General features: G+C 40.8%; 1 protein-coding gene across 1 annotated transcript; it reads left to right on the forward strand.

The window, feature by feature from the left end:
* The first annotated feature begins 2,520 nt into the window (after positions 1 to 2,520).
* Positions 2,521 to 14,511, forward strand: MS4A6E (membrane-spanning 4-domains, subfamily A, member 6E). The gene is given in 8 exon segments (XM_011963530.1): positions 2,521 to 2,584; positions 3,962 to 4,122; positions 6,060 to 6,194; positions 8,526 to 8,582; positions 11,056 to 11,262; positions 13,408 to 13,508; positions 14,321 to 14,322; positions 14,325 to 14,511. Coding segments are annotated over 7 exon segments (765 nt in total). The 5' UTR covers positions 2,521 to 2,584; positions 3,962 to 3,975; the 3' UTR covers positions 14,441 to 14,511.
* The last annotated feature ends 2,072 nt before the right edge of the window (positions 14,512 to 16,583 follow it).

Raw genomic sequence — 16,583 nt, forward strand, 5'->3', positions numbered from 1 at the left:
TACTTTTCTGTTCCACACCAGGTTTCTCTTTGTTCGGAGATCCCCTCCCTCTGTCTCTGTATGGGGGAGCTGTTTTCTTCTTTCTTTCTTCTTTCTTGCCTATTACATTATCTGCTCCTTAAAACCACTCTATGTGTCTCCATGTCATTTATCCGAACAGCACAAGACCAAGGACCTTGGTGTTCCTGTATCACTCTCATATGAAGTATCCAAAGTAGACATAGAATGAATATGGAACAGAAGGTAGGATGGTGGTTACCAGGGACTAGGAACAGGAAGGAGAGGGGTAGTTGTTCAATGGGTATAGAATTTCAGTTTTGCAAGATGAAAAAGTTCTAGAGATTTATTACACAGCAACGTGAACATAATACTACTGATCTGTACACTAAAAAGTGGTTAAGATAATGAATTATACGTGTTTTATACAACAATTTAAAATTTTAAAAATAAAAATTAAAAATTGATTTAAAGAGAATATTGCTTTGTTTCTTGCACACCTGCCTTTACACAGAAGACATAAAACCCTTTTGCTCGTAGGTCAGTGGTTCTCAACATGGATGTGAGGAGATTTTGTTCTCCCTCCATCAAGAGACATTTGACAATATCTGATGATGTTTCTTGTTGTTACATATAGGGTGGGGTTGTGCTGGCCTAGGCCAGGGAGTCAACTAAGCATACTACAGCACCCAGGAGAGTCGCCTACCACAAAGAATTACCCCGTCCAAGACGGCATCAGTAGCTTATTTGAGAAACCTGTCCTAGATTATTAATCAGAATGTGTTATTGATATATAATATGATTAATCCGAATGTGTTATTGATATATAACTTCTCCCTTCTAGTTAGGTTGGTAGAGCTCAGACCCTGGAAAAAACCGAGAATGTAAAAGGCTGAATGAGTGTAAGCTGAAAGACAAGAGAGAGGAGTCTTGTTTAGAACTTACTGAAGCCAAAATGGGAAAAAAAGGAAGGTTGGGGGAGGAAAGACAAACAGATCACTTTTAGGTCAAGTTCTGTAGGGTTCTGTACTAAGCACCTTACACCTGTTGTTTCACATAATCCTTAAAACTCAGAAATCATTTTAAATTAAATAGCACAGACTGGAGAGGGAGTCTTTGCTTGGGTAGGCAACTTTAACTGGTTTATTAGCACATTCCCCAGAAGGGAAAGGGGGTGTGATTGCTCCTGAAAAGAGACCAAAGCACCTTTTTAATCAAAGCTCAGGAGGAGAGCTGCATTCCAGTATTCCACAGATGCTGTGAGGGTGGCAAAGATGCCCACCGGTGGGCAAAGGCACCCACCGGAAACACAGCCGGCACTCTGTGAAAGGGGAAGGGGCACCAGGAGCGCGGGTGAGTGAGGTTGGAGGTGATTCTGCCCCTCTGCCCAGGCTTTCTGGGTGAGTCTATTCCCCCTCTCAGACTCATTGTTAGAACTCAAGACAAGCCAACTACATTTCGTACTGTTTGTGTCATTCAGACCCTGAGAACGAATCCAGCCTTCTGAATGGTGCTTCTTAACTCCTTTCTTCAACAGAAGAGTTAATGTGTGGAATTAAGTGCAGAACCCATGGCCCTCTGAGGTGGCGGTGATGGTTCAGGTTGTGTTTCTGGGTTCATTCTGGCAGCTCCTCCAAGGAAAGGAGGAAGGAAGCTGGCAGGGTGGGGCTTTGCCATTACCCTGGCTGGCTCTGGTTTCCTTGCCTGATACATTGAGGTCAGCTTCAAAAGAATGCCCAGCCAAGGGTTTGAAGGGGCACAGTGGCTCTGTCCTCACAAAACCAGCCTGCATATGAGTTTGCTGAATTCATTTAGGTCCTGCTGAATCTTTCCATTTGTTCCTTCTCCATTTCAATATTTCAATACTTCCCTAGAGGGGCCCAACCTTTCTGGAAGGCAAAGATGTTGCTAGAGAAAGAGAGCAGCCAGAGGAAGAAGATGACTTTAGAGTAGGCAGCAGTTGGGCAATGATGTTGAAAGGCTGCTTTCAACCTGCCAAGAGCTTGGGGAACTAGGAAAAAAAAAGAAAAACAAAACTAAAAAACAAAACAAAAAAGTTTTTAGGAAAGCTTTTTCTGTATTCTATATTACTATTATTAGCTGTATGTTACTATATATTATTATTAGCTATGTATTAGCTATATATATTATTAGCTATATATTAACCATATATTAAATGTTAATTGAAAGCAATATCATTATTGCTGTGATTATTATGGTTACTTATATACGATGGAATATTGTTATTTATCTATATTATGATGACTAGCAATATCACTATTACTAGTTACATATGATTGAAAGCTTCAAAGCAGCGTAGGTGTTTTATAAGCATTTTTGCTCATGTTTACGACAATTCTCCAGTGTTGGTATTGCTCCTCTATTTAACACATTAGAAAAATGAGGCTCCAAGACCAGACTGGACGAATAACAGGGAACTTGTAAGTCTCAAAGTGGCAATTCACACATAAAACTCTGTGACGCCTGAACTCTCACAGTCATAAGTTGGTTCTTTTTGTGATTTTCCTGAAGTTGCTAGAAGTTTATAGAAAAGGAAGTGCAGGCATATTTCACAAATTTACAACCTGTAAGTTGCACATCCTGTATGGCTGCAAACACTGGAATAAGAAAGGGCTGATGACTTTCAGAAGATGAAGGTATGTAGAAATCATTGATGGGACTATCTGCGAACCCAGACAGACTCTAGCTCCCTCCTGGGAGTTTCTGAGGATTCAGCTGGAATCAATGGCCACAGGTAGATAATGCTGAAAGTCTTTTCTCATCTCCCTTGCTGTGACATCATTAGAGGAGTAATTTGACTTGAAACTCATTGACAGCAGTTAAGAGACACTAGAGCACTGTGGAAATAGAGTGGGCAAATGGGAGGAGTATCTGGTTTTAACTCTGTTTCTTCTGAATTCTAACTGCATGATCTTTGTGAGTCACTTACCTAAGACTGTGTAATTAATGGGAGCACAGGTCTTGTCTCTTCAAATGTTCTTAGGCCCTTTGCACACTGGGCAGTCTGTGGACTGAGAATGGTGCAGTGAAAAGAGATCCAAGCTGAGCTCAGCAACAAATGCCACAGCCAATTTGGTCTTAATGCTAACCGGAGGAGAATCCAGGATGCAAGCCTATGTGTTATGACTCCAAGACTTGTTCTCATACCACTACATGTAGCTGCTTCTCCAATCTGAGTAAACTCAGACACAGGCTGGCATTGCCAGGTGGGAAGGTAGGAAGAAGTGGAATGATCTAGAGATTTATGCGGAGGCTTCAGATTCAAGGAAAGCCGAGATCCAAAACTGGTTTTACAGCTTCCCAGCCATGTGAACAGGGTTGAACAATAAGGATAACTGCAAATATTTCTTCAGCATTAACTCTATGCCACACATATATGCAGCATGTATATTACTTGCATTCGTAACTCAAACTTTATTTTCAGTGCTCTTATTTATTACATGTTTTTGCTAACTTACTAACATGCAGAGCTGTTGTAAGGATTAAAACCACTGCATAAGAACTAAGAGCATGTCTAGTAACATATGATAAACATATTTAAGATGAATGCTAATAGACAAAAAAATGAGCAGAGTGCAGTTGTCTAAAAAATTCATCAAATAAATAGCAATACAGTTGCTGTCAGTAGGACTGGGCAAAGGGACATTGCTGCATATTGCAAATTTTGTGTGACCCTTTGCCTCTGGACATTGGGGCCTCTCAAGATTCATGTTGCTGCCACCCTGTGATGTGTTTATTATCTATAATGGACTGTGCCAAACATTATGGAAAAATCCTCAGGAAACCAAGGTTGTGTGGTTTTCACTGTTCCATACTATCAGTTTCTTTCTCTAACAGACAGGCCAAGTCTGGACTAACTGGCAGAAACTGACTTACCAGTTTTGCAGCCAGAACCTGGGAGCTCTGTACTTTTTAAGAGCTGAATCTATTTTTTCTTCCATAGTTGGCAACACCATCATGACATCACAACCTGTTCCCAATGAGACCGTGATACTGCTCCCATCAAATGTCATCAGCTTCTCCCAAGCAGAGAAACCCGAACCCACCAACCAGGGGCAGGATAGCCTGAAGAAACGTCTACAGGCCGAAGTCAAAGTTATTGGGGTAAATCTAATTCAGAACATGTTGGAGAGGGGTTGGGGGAAGTGCCTAGAGGTGATGTATGTCTTGGGACTGGACATCCATTGTGAGTGTGGAGACCCTTAAGTTTTGCCAGAGGGACTTTGCAGTAGAAGCCACTTGGAGAAAACTGTTCCAGAACTTTTGCACAAGAGGTTGTCTTAGAAATGTTTTTCCCTTATTGTGAAGATGAGGAACTGATTTTCTCTTGTTGTCTTTATATTGGTGCAATACAGTGCTTCTCTATATTTTCTTTTACAAAAGTAATGGTGGTAAATAATTATACATTGTATATACATTTTTCTGTATTTCACAACTGCATGCTTAATAATCCACACTGATTTTTTGCAAGCAATTTTTCCCTTACTACAAATTACAGAAAAAATATACTTTCTCTCCCTCTTTTCTCCTTACCTTTTTGAGAATGGAAATGATATTCGCCTTTTGTTTGTCTGTTTCTCCTCTCATCCAGAGTTTATTAAAGAAGCTGTATTGCATGAAGGGAGGAGAGAAAGAAGGGATCTATCTTGGATTGGGAGGGAAATGCAGAGTTTTGGTTTCTAGAATTGCCTCTGCACTTATGTGATCTGAGGTGAGACACTCCATTTGACTGGATTTCAGGGCCTGGTGGGACTGGTTTCCTTGCCTCATGTACAATCACGTGAGTTTCTGTGAGGCTCATGTGACATAAGGTCTGGAAGACTTCTTGGTAAATGATATTAGAGCTGTGAATCTCTGAGGTGGACGTCCAGGAGGGAAACTACCTCCTAAGACAGAGCTTCAGTTAGACGTGAGAACATGCAGTATTTGGTTTCTGTCCCTGTTAGTTTGCTAAGGGTGACGGCCTCTCAATGATGAGAACACACGGACACATAGAAGGGGACAATGCACACTGGGGCCTTTCGGGGGGTGGATGATGGGAGGAGGGAGAGGGTCAGGAAAAATAACTAATGGGTACTAGGCTTAATACCTGGGTGATGAAATAATCTGTACAACAAACCCCCATGACACAAGTTTACCTATGTCACCAACCTGCACTTTACCCTTGAACTTAAAATAAAAGTTAAAAATAAAAAATAGAGCTTCCGGAACTTCAGCTATAGAGTTGCGGAGTGCATTTGCCAAGGAGGTGACCAGGGGGCAAACTCCATGTCCAGTGGAGTCTGGGAGATGAGGGGAGGGACTTCTGCACCGTCAATCCTCCAGAGAAAGTGAGGGCTTCCAGGTGCCCCCTGTTCTCAGAGAGGTAGAAAGAGAATTACTAGTCATGGACTCAGAAGTCCTGAGAGATGGGAAAGCAAATTCCAGCACTTGCTGTGAGCTGGAAGCAGGAGCCGTGAGCAGACTAGGCCCTGAGAGGCAGAAATGCAGAAGCCTTCCTGAGCACCTGCCAGACACCCGAGACTGTGGCTTCTGTGGCAGAGCCGCACACCCTCCAGGGTGTCTTTTCTTGTTTCTCACTCCAGAGTTTCCACAGGGTTTGTATCCTCACTGGGATCCTGCAGAAGGCAATAATGCATTAGCGCCATGGGAGAGGCAAAAAAGTCCTGTTTTTTGTTGTTGTTGTTTGTTTGTTTGTTTTTCACAGGGAGTCTCACTCTGTCACCCAGTCTGGAGTGCAATGCCACAATCTCAGCTCACTGCAACCTCTGTCTCCCGGTTCAAGCAATTCTCCTGTCTCAGCCTCCAGAGTAGCTGAGATTATAGGTGCACACCACCACGCCTGGCTGATTTTTGTATTTTTAGTAGAGATGGGGTTTCACCGTGTTGGCCAGGCTGGTCTCGAACTCCTGACCTCAGGTGATCCACCCACCTTGGCCTCCCAAAGTGCTGGGATTACAGGCATGAGCCACCGTGCCCAGCCTGGCCATGTCTTTACAAATGCTGGTTTTAATCCTCAATCTTCCTTTCTCTTCCCACAGACTATTCAGATCTTGTGTGGTGTGAAGGTATTGAGCTTGGGAATCATTTTGGTATCTGCTTCCTTCTCTCCAAATTTTACCCAAGTGATTTCTGTGCTGTTGAAGTCTGCTTACCCATTCATAGGACCCTTGTTGGTGAGTAGTTTCTGAGGAGGGAAGCATGGGGCGAAGAGGGGAGGGAGATGTCAATAGCTTAAACGCTACACCTGCCACCTTGCTATGTTTGATCTGCTGGGAGCAAGGAGTCAATGGTGAAACTTGTTCTCTTGTGTGTGTAGTTCAGGGAGGATGGAGTGGGGTAGGATGGCAGGGGTTGCCTGATTTTAGATCAATTTCTCATTAGACTCAAGTATGCATTTCTTCTGAAGATCATCTTATTTTTCACCTTATCACCTTGAGCTATGATGAAGCTAGTGACTTCTCTCTGGGTTTAGGCAAAACATTCATGAATTAGGATAAAGTTGGGAAGGACCTTTTTATATTTAAAAAAAAAGCATCAATGGAAAACATCATATACTCACAGAGAAACCACACAGATGCTTGTAGGACCACGGAGCAAGGCGAACTTACACCTCTGAGCATTCTGAAAATGCTTTTACTGCATTGACGGATTCCCAGGGAAGGCTGAGCAGATGTCTGTGTTCCAGTGGTGGGCTGGAAATTCCTCTGAAATAGCTGCAGCTCTGGGGTTTCAAAAGGACTTAGTAGTCCTTTTCTCAAAGAACTGCCTTCTCTTAGATTGAGGCTTTCTCATAATTAAGCTTCTCCTTAATAGATGTTTTTTCCTTCAACTTCCTGCACTTATTAGCTCTTGTTTTACATTTGTTTATTTGATGCATCAGGAAGTTCACCTGTTTGTCTATCATATCCATTTGTCTTCTTTTATTAACAGAAGTTTCATTTGGATTTGGATCTCACCGGTTTTCCACAAATGATATTTTTCTATGTCAAGATCCATGCAAGGCTACTACATTACACTGCATTACAATTGGTCATGATGTCTCAGGCTCCTCTAGATTTTCTCAGATTTTCCTTTTGCTTGAGGACTTTGGTAGTTTGAAGTAGTACTGGCTGAGATTTTTACAGAATGATCCTAAATTGGGGTTTGTCTGATATTTTTCTGATGTTTAGAAAATGGTGCTTCACCTCTGCTATCATCAGCCAAAAATTCACCCAAGTCTAAACATCAGAAAAATATCAGCATGTTGTCACTGACACAATTTACCTTGATCATGGAGCTTTACTGAAGCCAAAATGGGGAAAAAAAGAAGGTTGTGGGAGGAAAGACAGTCAACAGACCACTGCTGGTTTCTCCTCTGTAAAGGTTTCTCCTCTGTAAAGTTACTACTACTAACTACTAAAGTTACTATTGCTTTCTCCTCTGTAAAGTTACTACTTCTTTCCCTCCTCTTTCTATAACCTATTCTTTAAGAGCAAGTCACTAAGCACAGTCCACCTTTGAAGAGGCATCTAGTCCATATTTTATAGACTTGGCATTTGTCTATATAGACAAGTAACTAAATGCCTGGGTTACAGGAATCACAATATTTCTTTGGTGTTTGTCCCCCTTTCTTCTGTTCCTTAATGGCTCTAAATCTGTAGATCATGAATACTCTAGAGGATGAAAAAAAATTTCTTTCATTTTGTAAACACAACCTTGAAAGTTTCTGCCATCCATTCTTGTCTTTCCTTCTGTTCTCCTTGACCATTTTACCTTAACCTGGGGAGCCAGCAATGTAAGATCCATGTCTCTGACCTATATCTGTTAGCTTTTCCCATCTTTTATTTTCTTTTAAAGAAAACTAGTAACAACACTTTTCTGCTCTTCCAAAAAATTGAAGAGGAGGGGATATTTCCAAACTCATTTTATGAGGCCAGCATTATCTTGATATCAAAGCCAGACAAAAACATTACAAGAAATCTGCAGGTTAATATCCCTAATGAACATTGATGCAAAAATCTTCAACAAGATCCTAGCAAACTGAATTCAACCACATATTAAAAGGATCATTCACCATGATCAAGTGAGATTTATTTCAGAAATACAAGGATGGTTCAACATATATAATCAAACGTGATACATCACATCAATATAACGATGGACATAAACCACATGATTCTCTCCAATTCTTTTCTCTTTCCATACCATTGTTTTCATGTCCTTCTCTAAAGAACATCTTAAACCAAAATTTTCTCATTTCATTAAGAAAATGAATATTATTTCCTGGCTGTTAAGATACTCACTTTGTGTATTTGGATATATTTCTGCTATCTTTTTTTTCTGTTGCTATCTGAAAACTATAGGGGCAAACGGGATAAATCTATGTCTTTAAATGGATATTACCTCATCGATCAACTTGTTCCCCAGGGTTTTTCCCATGAGAGTTTTCTATAAATATTGTGGTAGTAACATCGCAATTACTCTCTACATGGAAACTGACCTCATCATTTTCTCTTTTATCTTAGTTTGTCATCTCTGGCTTTCTATCAATTATCACAGAGAAAAGGTTAACCAAGATTTTGGTGAGTATGAGAACTGTAACCCACAACCCAATGGATCAAAATGAAACTTAGACAGAACTCGTTAAGGTCAGTCTTTCTACTTTGAAAAGTTGAAAACTCAATTCCAGAGCAGTCAGTTGTTAGAGTTAGGAGCCAGGCCTGGAACCTCTGTATCCTTGTTCAGAGCACATTTCTCCAATTATTGCACCCTACATCAAAGTCTGCATTCAAGGAATTATAATATCCTTTCAGCCAGTATCCAAGAATCTATCACAGAAAAATTGTGCTTATTTATGATGCTCTTTTGGTGACAACTGGCCTTCAAATTAAGGTTTTCAATGGCAAGGGAGCTGACAGTGTTACAAAGAGGCCTATTTGTTGGGGTTCACTGTTTAAGCCCAAAGTGTTACCACCCTTGAAAAAAATGAGTCAATATGCTGTTTATGTGCAGTACTATCTCTCATTGTTTCATCTATCTCACCAGAAAGATAATACTTTTATTTTGTTTGAGTATAAATTCTTGCACCCTAAAAGTTGTCCTTAGTCATTTGTATTGGCTAAGAAAAAAAAAATGCTTTACCTGCCTTTATCCCTTATTCCAGCAAAAACTAGAGTTGGAACTGGCAGGGAGAGAAAAACTGGATTATAACAAGAAGTGTTTCTCGTCTGTAAAGTTTCATTAAGTATTCACTTAATCCTATATCCCTCAAAGGATTGATGTTGCAGATTATAAGAGAGAATGTCCTATCATTTAATTGCACAGAAACTCAATTTGGAACCTCTGGCTACAAAAATCTCCCAAAGCCAACGAGGAAGTCAGAGAGAATGCCCAGAAAAATGCCAGTTCTTTCTTTCCCTCGTTGGTATTTAATTATTATTTGGAACCCTCAGTTACAATCCAGACCACTAGATCTGTGCTGTGCAATATAACTGTCCATGATGGAAATGAAATGTAACTTTCTATGATGATGGAAATGCACTAGAGCTGCACTGTACAATGTGGCAGTCACATGTGGCTATCGACGATGTGAAATATGGAGAGTGCAACTGAATTTTAAATTTTAATTCATTTTACTTCAAATATAGGTTGCCCATGTAGCTACTGGAAACCATACTGAGTAGCCTCGTACAAGAGTAATGTTTTCAAACTTTTAGGGGGAAATATATGGGCCTCTTACTCCAGAGAACAATCCCACAGTGAACACGCCGGAAGCTCAAGGATGCAGGATGTAGTCTTGGGGTGGGCTCACACTCACCAGAAACATCGAGGCTTTAGTGAGTTCTACTCTTGTCACACATTGTACCAGCCCTTTTTGAGACTGAAGAAGAGTGCCATCTCAAGACAAATCTAGCTTATTCTAAGAAATATATACTCTAGGCATCTAGACTACTATTGGCTACTAGGAGGCCCAAGAGTATAGAGTCAGTCATTATGTTGGGAAATTGGGGTCCCAGAGCATCAACTGGTGAGTTCCTAAAAGAAGAAGTGCCCATATGGGATTAAATAACTCTCTACTGTACGGCTGTGGGGTGTGCCCTGGAGCCTGCCTACCTGTAACTATAGCTTTCAGAATGCTCTTAGCTCAATTCTCTTTTCTGTGTGAGTTGGAGTAAAGGAAGTCACTTCTGAGGTCAGTTTATTTACTCCCTTCGTTTCATAAATGTAGAAATGAGAACCAGAGTGGGAACTAAAACCAAGAAACTGAGTACCCAAGGGAACAAGCTGGGTCAGGTCTATACTGTGACCTCAATTTTCTGACACACAATCTAGACCTTTTTCCTGTACTTCCCACTGCCTCCCACACATTACACCATCCTTGGGCCTGCACCTAGACCTCTGCCCACAGCCACCCCATACTGCGCTCAATGTGGCCAATCATATGCCTGCCCAGGTTCCAGGGTCTGCCTGAGACTCAGAACCATCCCCTTACTCATCTTTAAGAGGTGTGCTTTTGAGAGAGGCAATGGGCACTCAAGAGTGAGCTATTAGGTTGGTGCAAATATAATTGCAGTTTTGCCATTGAAAGTAGTGGTGAAAACCGAAATTACTTTTGCACCATGCTAATACGCCATCCACCTTTTCTGTATGGTTGATGCTCGCACGAGGGATTTCTGAGTTGGCCAAGAGAGAAACTGCATCTGGTATATTGTCATCTTTGCTTTTGGTCACACTCATAGTAATTTTCCAGGCAAGCCTAGTGGAGGCCCTGCTATCTGTGCCAGGGAAAGAGTTTAGGAGAGTAACATTCTCTACCACACCACTGAGGTCCTGTTTAAGGGGAACCAGTTCATATATTCATTCATTCAGCCAAGTTTTACGTTGCAGATTCTGAGATTTTTGCTGGACAATGGAGAGGCATACAGCAAAAAATGATCCTTCCCAGCCTTCCTGAGGGAGACAGATAAGGGAATAACTTGCAATGTAATGGCAAAAAGGGGTAAGAGAAATTCGTAGCTCATTGGGAATGATCCTTACCCAGCATGTCTCTTTCAGGTGCATAGCAGCCTGGCTGGAAGCATTCTGAGTGCTCTGTCTGCCATGGTGGGTTTCATTCTCCTGTCTGTCAACCTGGCTGCATTAAATCCTGCCTCACTGCAGTGTGAGTTGGACAAAAGGAACATATCAACCAGACTTCTTTCTTACGATGCCTATAATTCGCCTTACACCACGGACTGCTATAAAGCCAAAGCCAGTCTGGCTGTAAGCATTTTTTAGATGGGGTGTTCTAATTTTATGAGGTTTCTGAAAGCCTTGATTTCTTATTATTCCTTCCTTTGAAAATCTCTCTGTTGATTCTGGTTTGGGCATATGGAGGAAGGCCAAGGTTATGTAAATCAAAGGGGGACTGCATGGATGAGATTAAGGGGATTACATACTAATAGAGTGGAACTGAAAATGTCAAATAAGGTTGATGATGAAAAACTAAAACTTATTGTTTGTAGAGTTTCTTAATTATTAAACTAATCTAATTTTGGAGGCATAAATTACAAGTTTGTCAGACTGAGAATGTTGGTACATAGAGTGGTGAATTCAGATCGGCAAACAGAGCAGAAAGACCCGGGTGATCAGAAAATGCCAACAAGGAAACGTGGTATGCGTGTGCGGTAGGGGGTCAGTTTGGTCTAAAAAGACATCAGACTAAAGACGAAACAGAACAGGAAATAGGGGGTTAGATGGTAGGGGCTTCTCCTTCCAATGATTACAATAATGAATAATACTAATCAGGTGAGACGGTAGCATTATTATTGCTTTTTGTTATAGCTGAAGGAAGTGTGATACATTAAATCAGGAGATAAGAAATACAGGGAGTCAGGGGGTCAGGAGATGGAGACCATCCTGGCTAACACGGTGAAACCCCGTCTCTACTAAAAATACAAAATATTAGCAGGGCGAAGTGGCGGGCACCTGTGGTCCCAGCTACTCGGGAGGCTGAGGCAGGAGAATGGCGTGAACCCGGGAGGCGGAGCTTGCAGTGAGCCGAGATCGCGCCACCACACTCCTGCCTGGGCGACAGAGCGAGACTCCGTTTCAGAAAAAAAAAAAAAAAGAAATACAGGGAGATGGAGAATGTAACTGATAATTATTGCAGGAGAATTCTCTCTTTGGAAGAAGAAAAATAATTAAGTTTGGCTAACAGAAATAGTATGTCTGAAGTTGAAGGATTAAGGGGTATGTGCATGGTCAGCAACATACTGAGAGGAAAACAGGCAACATAAAAGTAAAAAAGTTGCAGAATATTTATTGTCCTGCAATCATAAAAATGAGATCAGCCAAGAATTCAGCTGGAAGACGGACGCATAGAAAGGTCTGGTCAAAGTCATGCTTGTACAGCACCCATTATAAAGTAGGCCTTCCTCCCAAGGTAATGGTATAATGAGGAAAAAGTGCATGCAAATGAGGCTGACAGTAATTGGCACAAATTAACACCAGGCACAGCCAATTCCACCTTGGGAAAAATTCTGGAGAGAAATTTGGTAGTGATAAAGATGATGGGATGATTTTACATTGGAAATAAGAGAGCTTCTGTTGAGCTTGCTTGCTGGAACTATTTCTAAGGTAATGAACACAAGGTGTACCTTCTCTTTAACTGTGTGTAAATACCACAAAACAAAAGTTCATGTGATCAAATTATCTCCCTTTATTATCAGATGGCCAGTTCTACACAAAGAATGTCTCAGGACAGAAATGGTAGAATCCATCCTTGTGAGTTGATGTTGGTGATTAGCAACTCTGACAGTTTACTACCTTCATGGTTTCCAAGTCTTAAAGCCACCAAATAAATAAATAAACAACAATAAAAATAAAAAACATCCAAAGGGGTTCAGAGACATAGACAGGGATGTCAATACTGAATTTTACAAAGGGCTTACACAGTCAAAACTTCCTTGATCCTCACAAATCTCTGAGAAATAAATGTTAGTATGCATGTCTGATACATGAGAAAACAGGAGCCAGAGAAAGAGAGAGACTTGTCCAGGCTTACACAGCTACTCAGCAGTAAAGGTGAGACTAGAACAGAGCTGCTGATTCTCAGTCCTGTTAGTTATTAAACCACTCTGCTCTCTTACTGAGTGAACAATGTCATCAGAACTATCTACATCTCAAAGAAGTAAGAAACAAGAGGATGAAGTGGATTAGTTGATTTAGTTACTACTCATCTTCCCTTCTCAAGAAAATGAATGAGTGAAGGAGTTGAATTAAGACATTTGTGAGGAAGAGCAGTTTTGTTTTCCTGATGGTGTCGTTACTTCATTCTCTAACGGTTGAGGTGGTCTTCTTCTCTGTGGTCACCTCTCAGCTAGGGCTGACCCAAGCACCACCGATATTTTATTTCTTGACTTTCAGGGAACTCTGTCTCTGATGCTGATTTGCACTCTGCTGGAATTCTGCCTAGCTGTGCTCACTGCTGTGCTGAGGTGGAAACAGACTCTGTCTGACTTCCCTGGGTGAGTGCGCTGGCCAGCCTCGCTTAGTCTTGCCTAGTGTATCTTATCTCTGCACTGTGTTGAGTATGTCACCAAGAGTGGCAGAAGGGACAATCAGTCAGTCATGAGATACACATGGGAGGTCGTTTAAATGGTGATGGAAGACAGAGAAGAAAAGCAGATGGCAATTGAGTAGCTGACAAGCTGAGAGTTCACTGGATATGAAAATAGTTCAAATGAGAAATCAACTGGTTCAATCTTCCCATTTTGTCAACGAAGGGAATGAGACTCTGGGAAGTTAAATGACTTGCCTGGCATTATGCTATGAGTTTGTGCCTGTGCTGAGGACACTAGAACCGGGCTTGCCTCCCTTCTAAGCAGAAACAATTTCTGCCGCAACCACTAGTCTCTTTAATAGTATTGACCTGGTAAAGGGCCTTTACACATGTGACTGGATCCAGTGAATGTCTTATGCTCTGCTTTCCCTCCTGGTGATTTTAAAATTCTTTTTCCTTTTAAATGGCGTATTAAAAATGTACTGTTGAATCAAATTCCAAGAGATAACACCCCTATGGACTTGATGGCTTTTTAAAACTGAATTTGAAAGCCTTGATTTATCCAGAATTTCATTACAGAGAATAGAATGAATACTAGACTGACAAATTGCAATTATTTGAAGAACCTAGTGATCTGTTCTACTTATCTTGGATGAGCTAAGAATTCTCTGTATACAGTTGGAAAAATGGCATATATGCATCTATCTTGAACCTGAGTAAAGTCTGAAGACCTAACATACTTTGTTTCTTCTAGAGTGTGCTTTTCCTGCCTCACAGTTACTCCTGTCCCCAGAGATGACTCATGATGCTGGATATGAAGAGCTATTGACTTCTTGGGAAAGAAAGGGAGAAATATTAATTGGAAAGTTGATTTTTATGATAATATGGAAAACCTAACCATTATAAAAAAGTGAACTTGAGTTTCCTAAATGTAAGCATTTAAAGTAATGAATATTTGTTTTAAAAAAGCATTTCACTGTCATTTATGATACGTGTTCATTGGGGATCTCTTGCTTTGCCTGATACTGACTCCAGCAAAAGCAGGGGGCTGTAAATTACCATTTACTAGACTAGCCAAATAGTCTTAGACATGTCCCAGAAAACTAGGCAGAATGATGACTCAATGGATTATGGTGAAGCAAAGGATACAGCTTTTTCTTATACCCCTCAATTGTCAACAGGAGTTCACTGATTTGCTGTGGTGCGCAGACTCTTTTGTCACAGGTGCTACTGATTTATCCCATATATTTTACTCATTAGTGCATAAAGGCAAACCCCATAATGAAGTCTCAGGGTGTATGAAGGTAGCTGGCTTCAAAATAAAATCTTTGAGTGCATATTTTATTTTAACACTTATTTTGTTGTTTTTTCCTTTAAACACGGAATAAATCAACAATGACAGACATAAACCCAAATTTTAACTCAATTTTCTCCTCACCAATATTCAAACAAAACTAGTGAGTGAACAAATGCTAACCAGGAATACTTATCTGTTATGAAGAGACAACCAGTTCATACTTATTTCCTTATTTCAAAATGAGAAAGACTAGTTGTTTGAGTATAAATGTTAAGCCTCACCTTGCTCATGCACACACACACACACGTGTAAAAAAGTATTTCAGTTTTACATGCGCTCCATTTCTTTGAAAGATGTTGTCATATTTCCCTTGCTCTGACCCTCTGTAGCAGGGGTCATACTTCATGCTCACTATATCAGATATCCTGATACTCAGAGAGTTTCTCTGCTCTTTTTTTCCAGTCTCAAATGGAACTGTCAGTTTCTTTGATTTTAGCTTCATCTTTAAATTCTGTTTCATTATGTCTTCTCCCTGTCCTTTGCACCCCCTACTGACACACACCATTTCTTTCATTTATTTGCCTATTGTGGACATTCAACTTTTATTGATACTTATTGGATACCAGACACTATGCTTGATGCCAGGGCTACCAAAGTGAATAAGATATATGATTTGGCTTCAAGATATTTATAGGCAAATAAGGAAAACAGAGATGACAATGAAATTAAGGATATATACAGGACACTAACTGTTATATGAGCACAGAATACAGAATATCATCTTCTGCCTAAAAGAATGTAAACAGGTGTGTGTGAGAGAAAGAGAGAGGGAGAGAAAGACAGAAAAGACAGAATGTCCTTCCTTTGAAAATCCACCTCCCCACTATTAATCACATGGTGCCATCTTCCACCAAGGAGAGGACCACTGAAGCATTGTCATTTGTCTGGGATAATACCAGAGGTTCATTGTCTCATGCCAAGAAAACTGAAGACATGGACACACAAGGAGTGAGTTAAGAGCAGACGTTTAATGGCTAAAAGAAAGAAGAGAGCTTCCTCTTGCAGAGGAAGGGGTCCTGAATGGGTTTCTGGGTTTGGGGCAAGATGAGGTTCGTTTTACAGATGAGTTTGAGGAGGTTGTGTCTGATTTACATCAGACAAAGTAGATTGGTTGGACCAGGTGTGCCATTTACATAGCATGGGAAGTGCTGGCCATCCCACCCTAATATTTTATCATGCAGATGGGGTCTCCACCTGGCCAGCACCATATTGCCTGCTTTTTTGTTGCACACATGGTAACAAAGAAAAGGGAAGAGGGAACCTCCATGTTTAATATACCTGGCTTCCAAGTATCCCCTTTCTATTGGCACAGCTGCTGGCATTCACCTTTGCAAGCTTCCAGCTTGCTTATCTATTCTTGCAGCTTGATTTTTTAGGCTGCTTTTGCTAGACAAGAAATAATTTGGGAGCTGCTTTTTAATAAAAGGAAAATCTTACTGAGAACTCCCTTACCCTCACTAGGTGCTTAAATAATTTCTTTTTAGCTCCTGTATTATTTCTCCCCTCAGGAGTAGTAACCCTAATTGCTGTTAGAGGGTGTTGGATAATGGCTCTTTCTGGCTACTTCCTGCTGAAAAGGGGCATCGAGTGGGGACAGCAGCTAGGGCTCTTCCTGAGTTCAATCTAAGTGTCCTCAGAAGAAAGGCGTATCCATGTATGGTTCTGCCTGCAGCACCATTTAAA

The sequence above is a fragment of the Colobus angolensis genome, unplaced genomic scaffold (genome assembly GCF_000951035.1).
Source record: "Colobus angolensis palliatus isolate OR3802 unplaced genomic scaffold, Cang.pa_1.0 Scaffold61, whole genome shotgun sequence".
NCBI lineage: Eukaryota > Metazoa > Chordata > Mammalia > Primates > Cercopithecidae > Colobus > Colobus angolensis.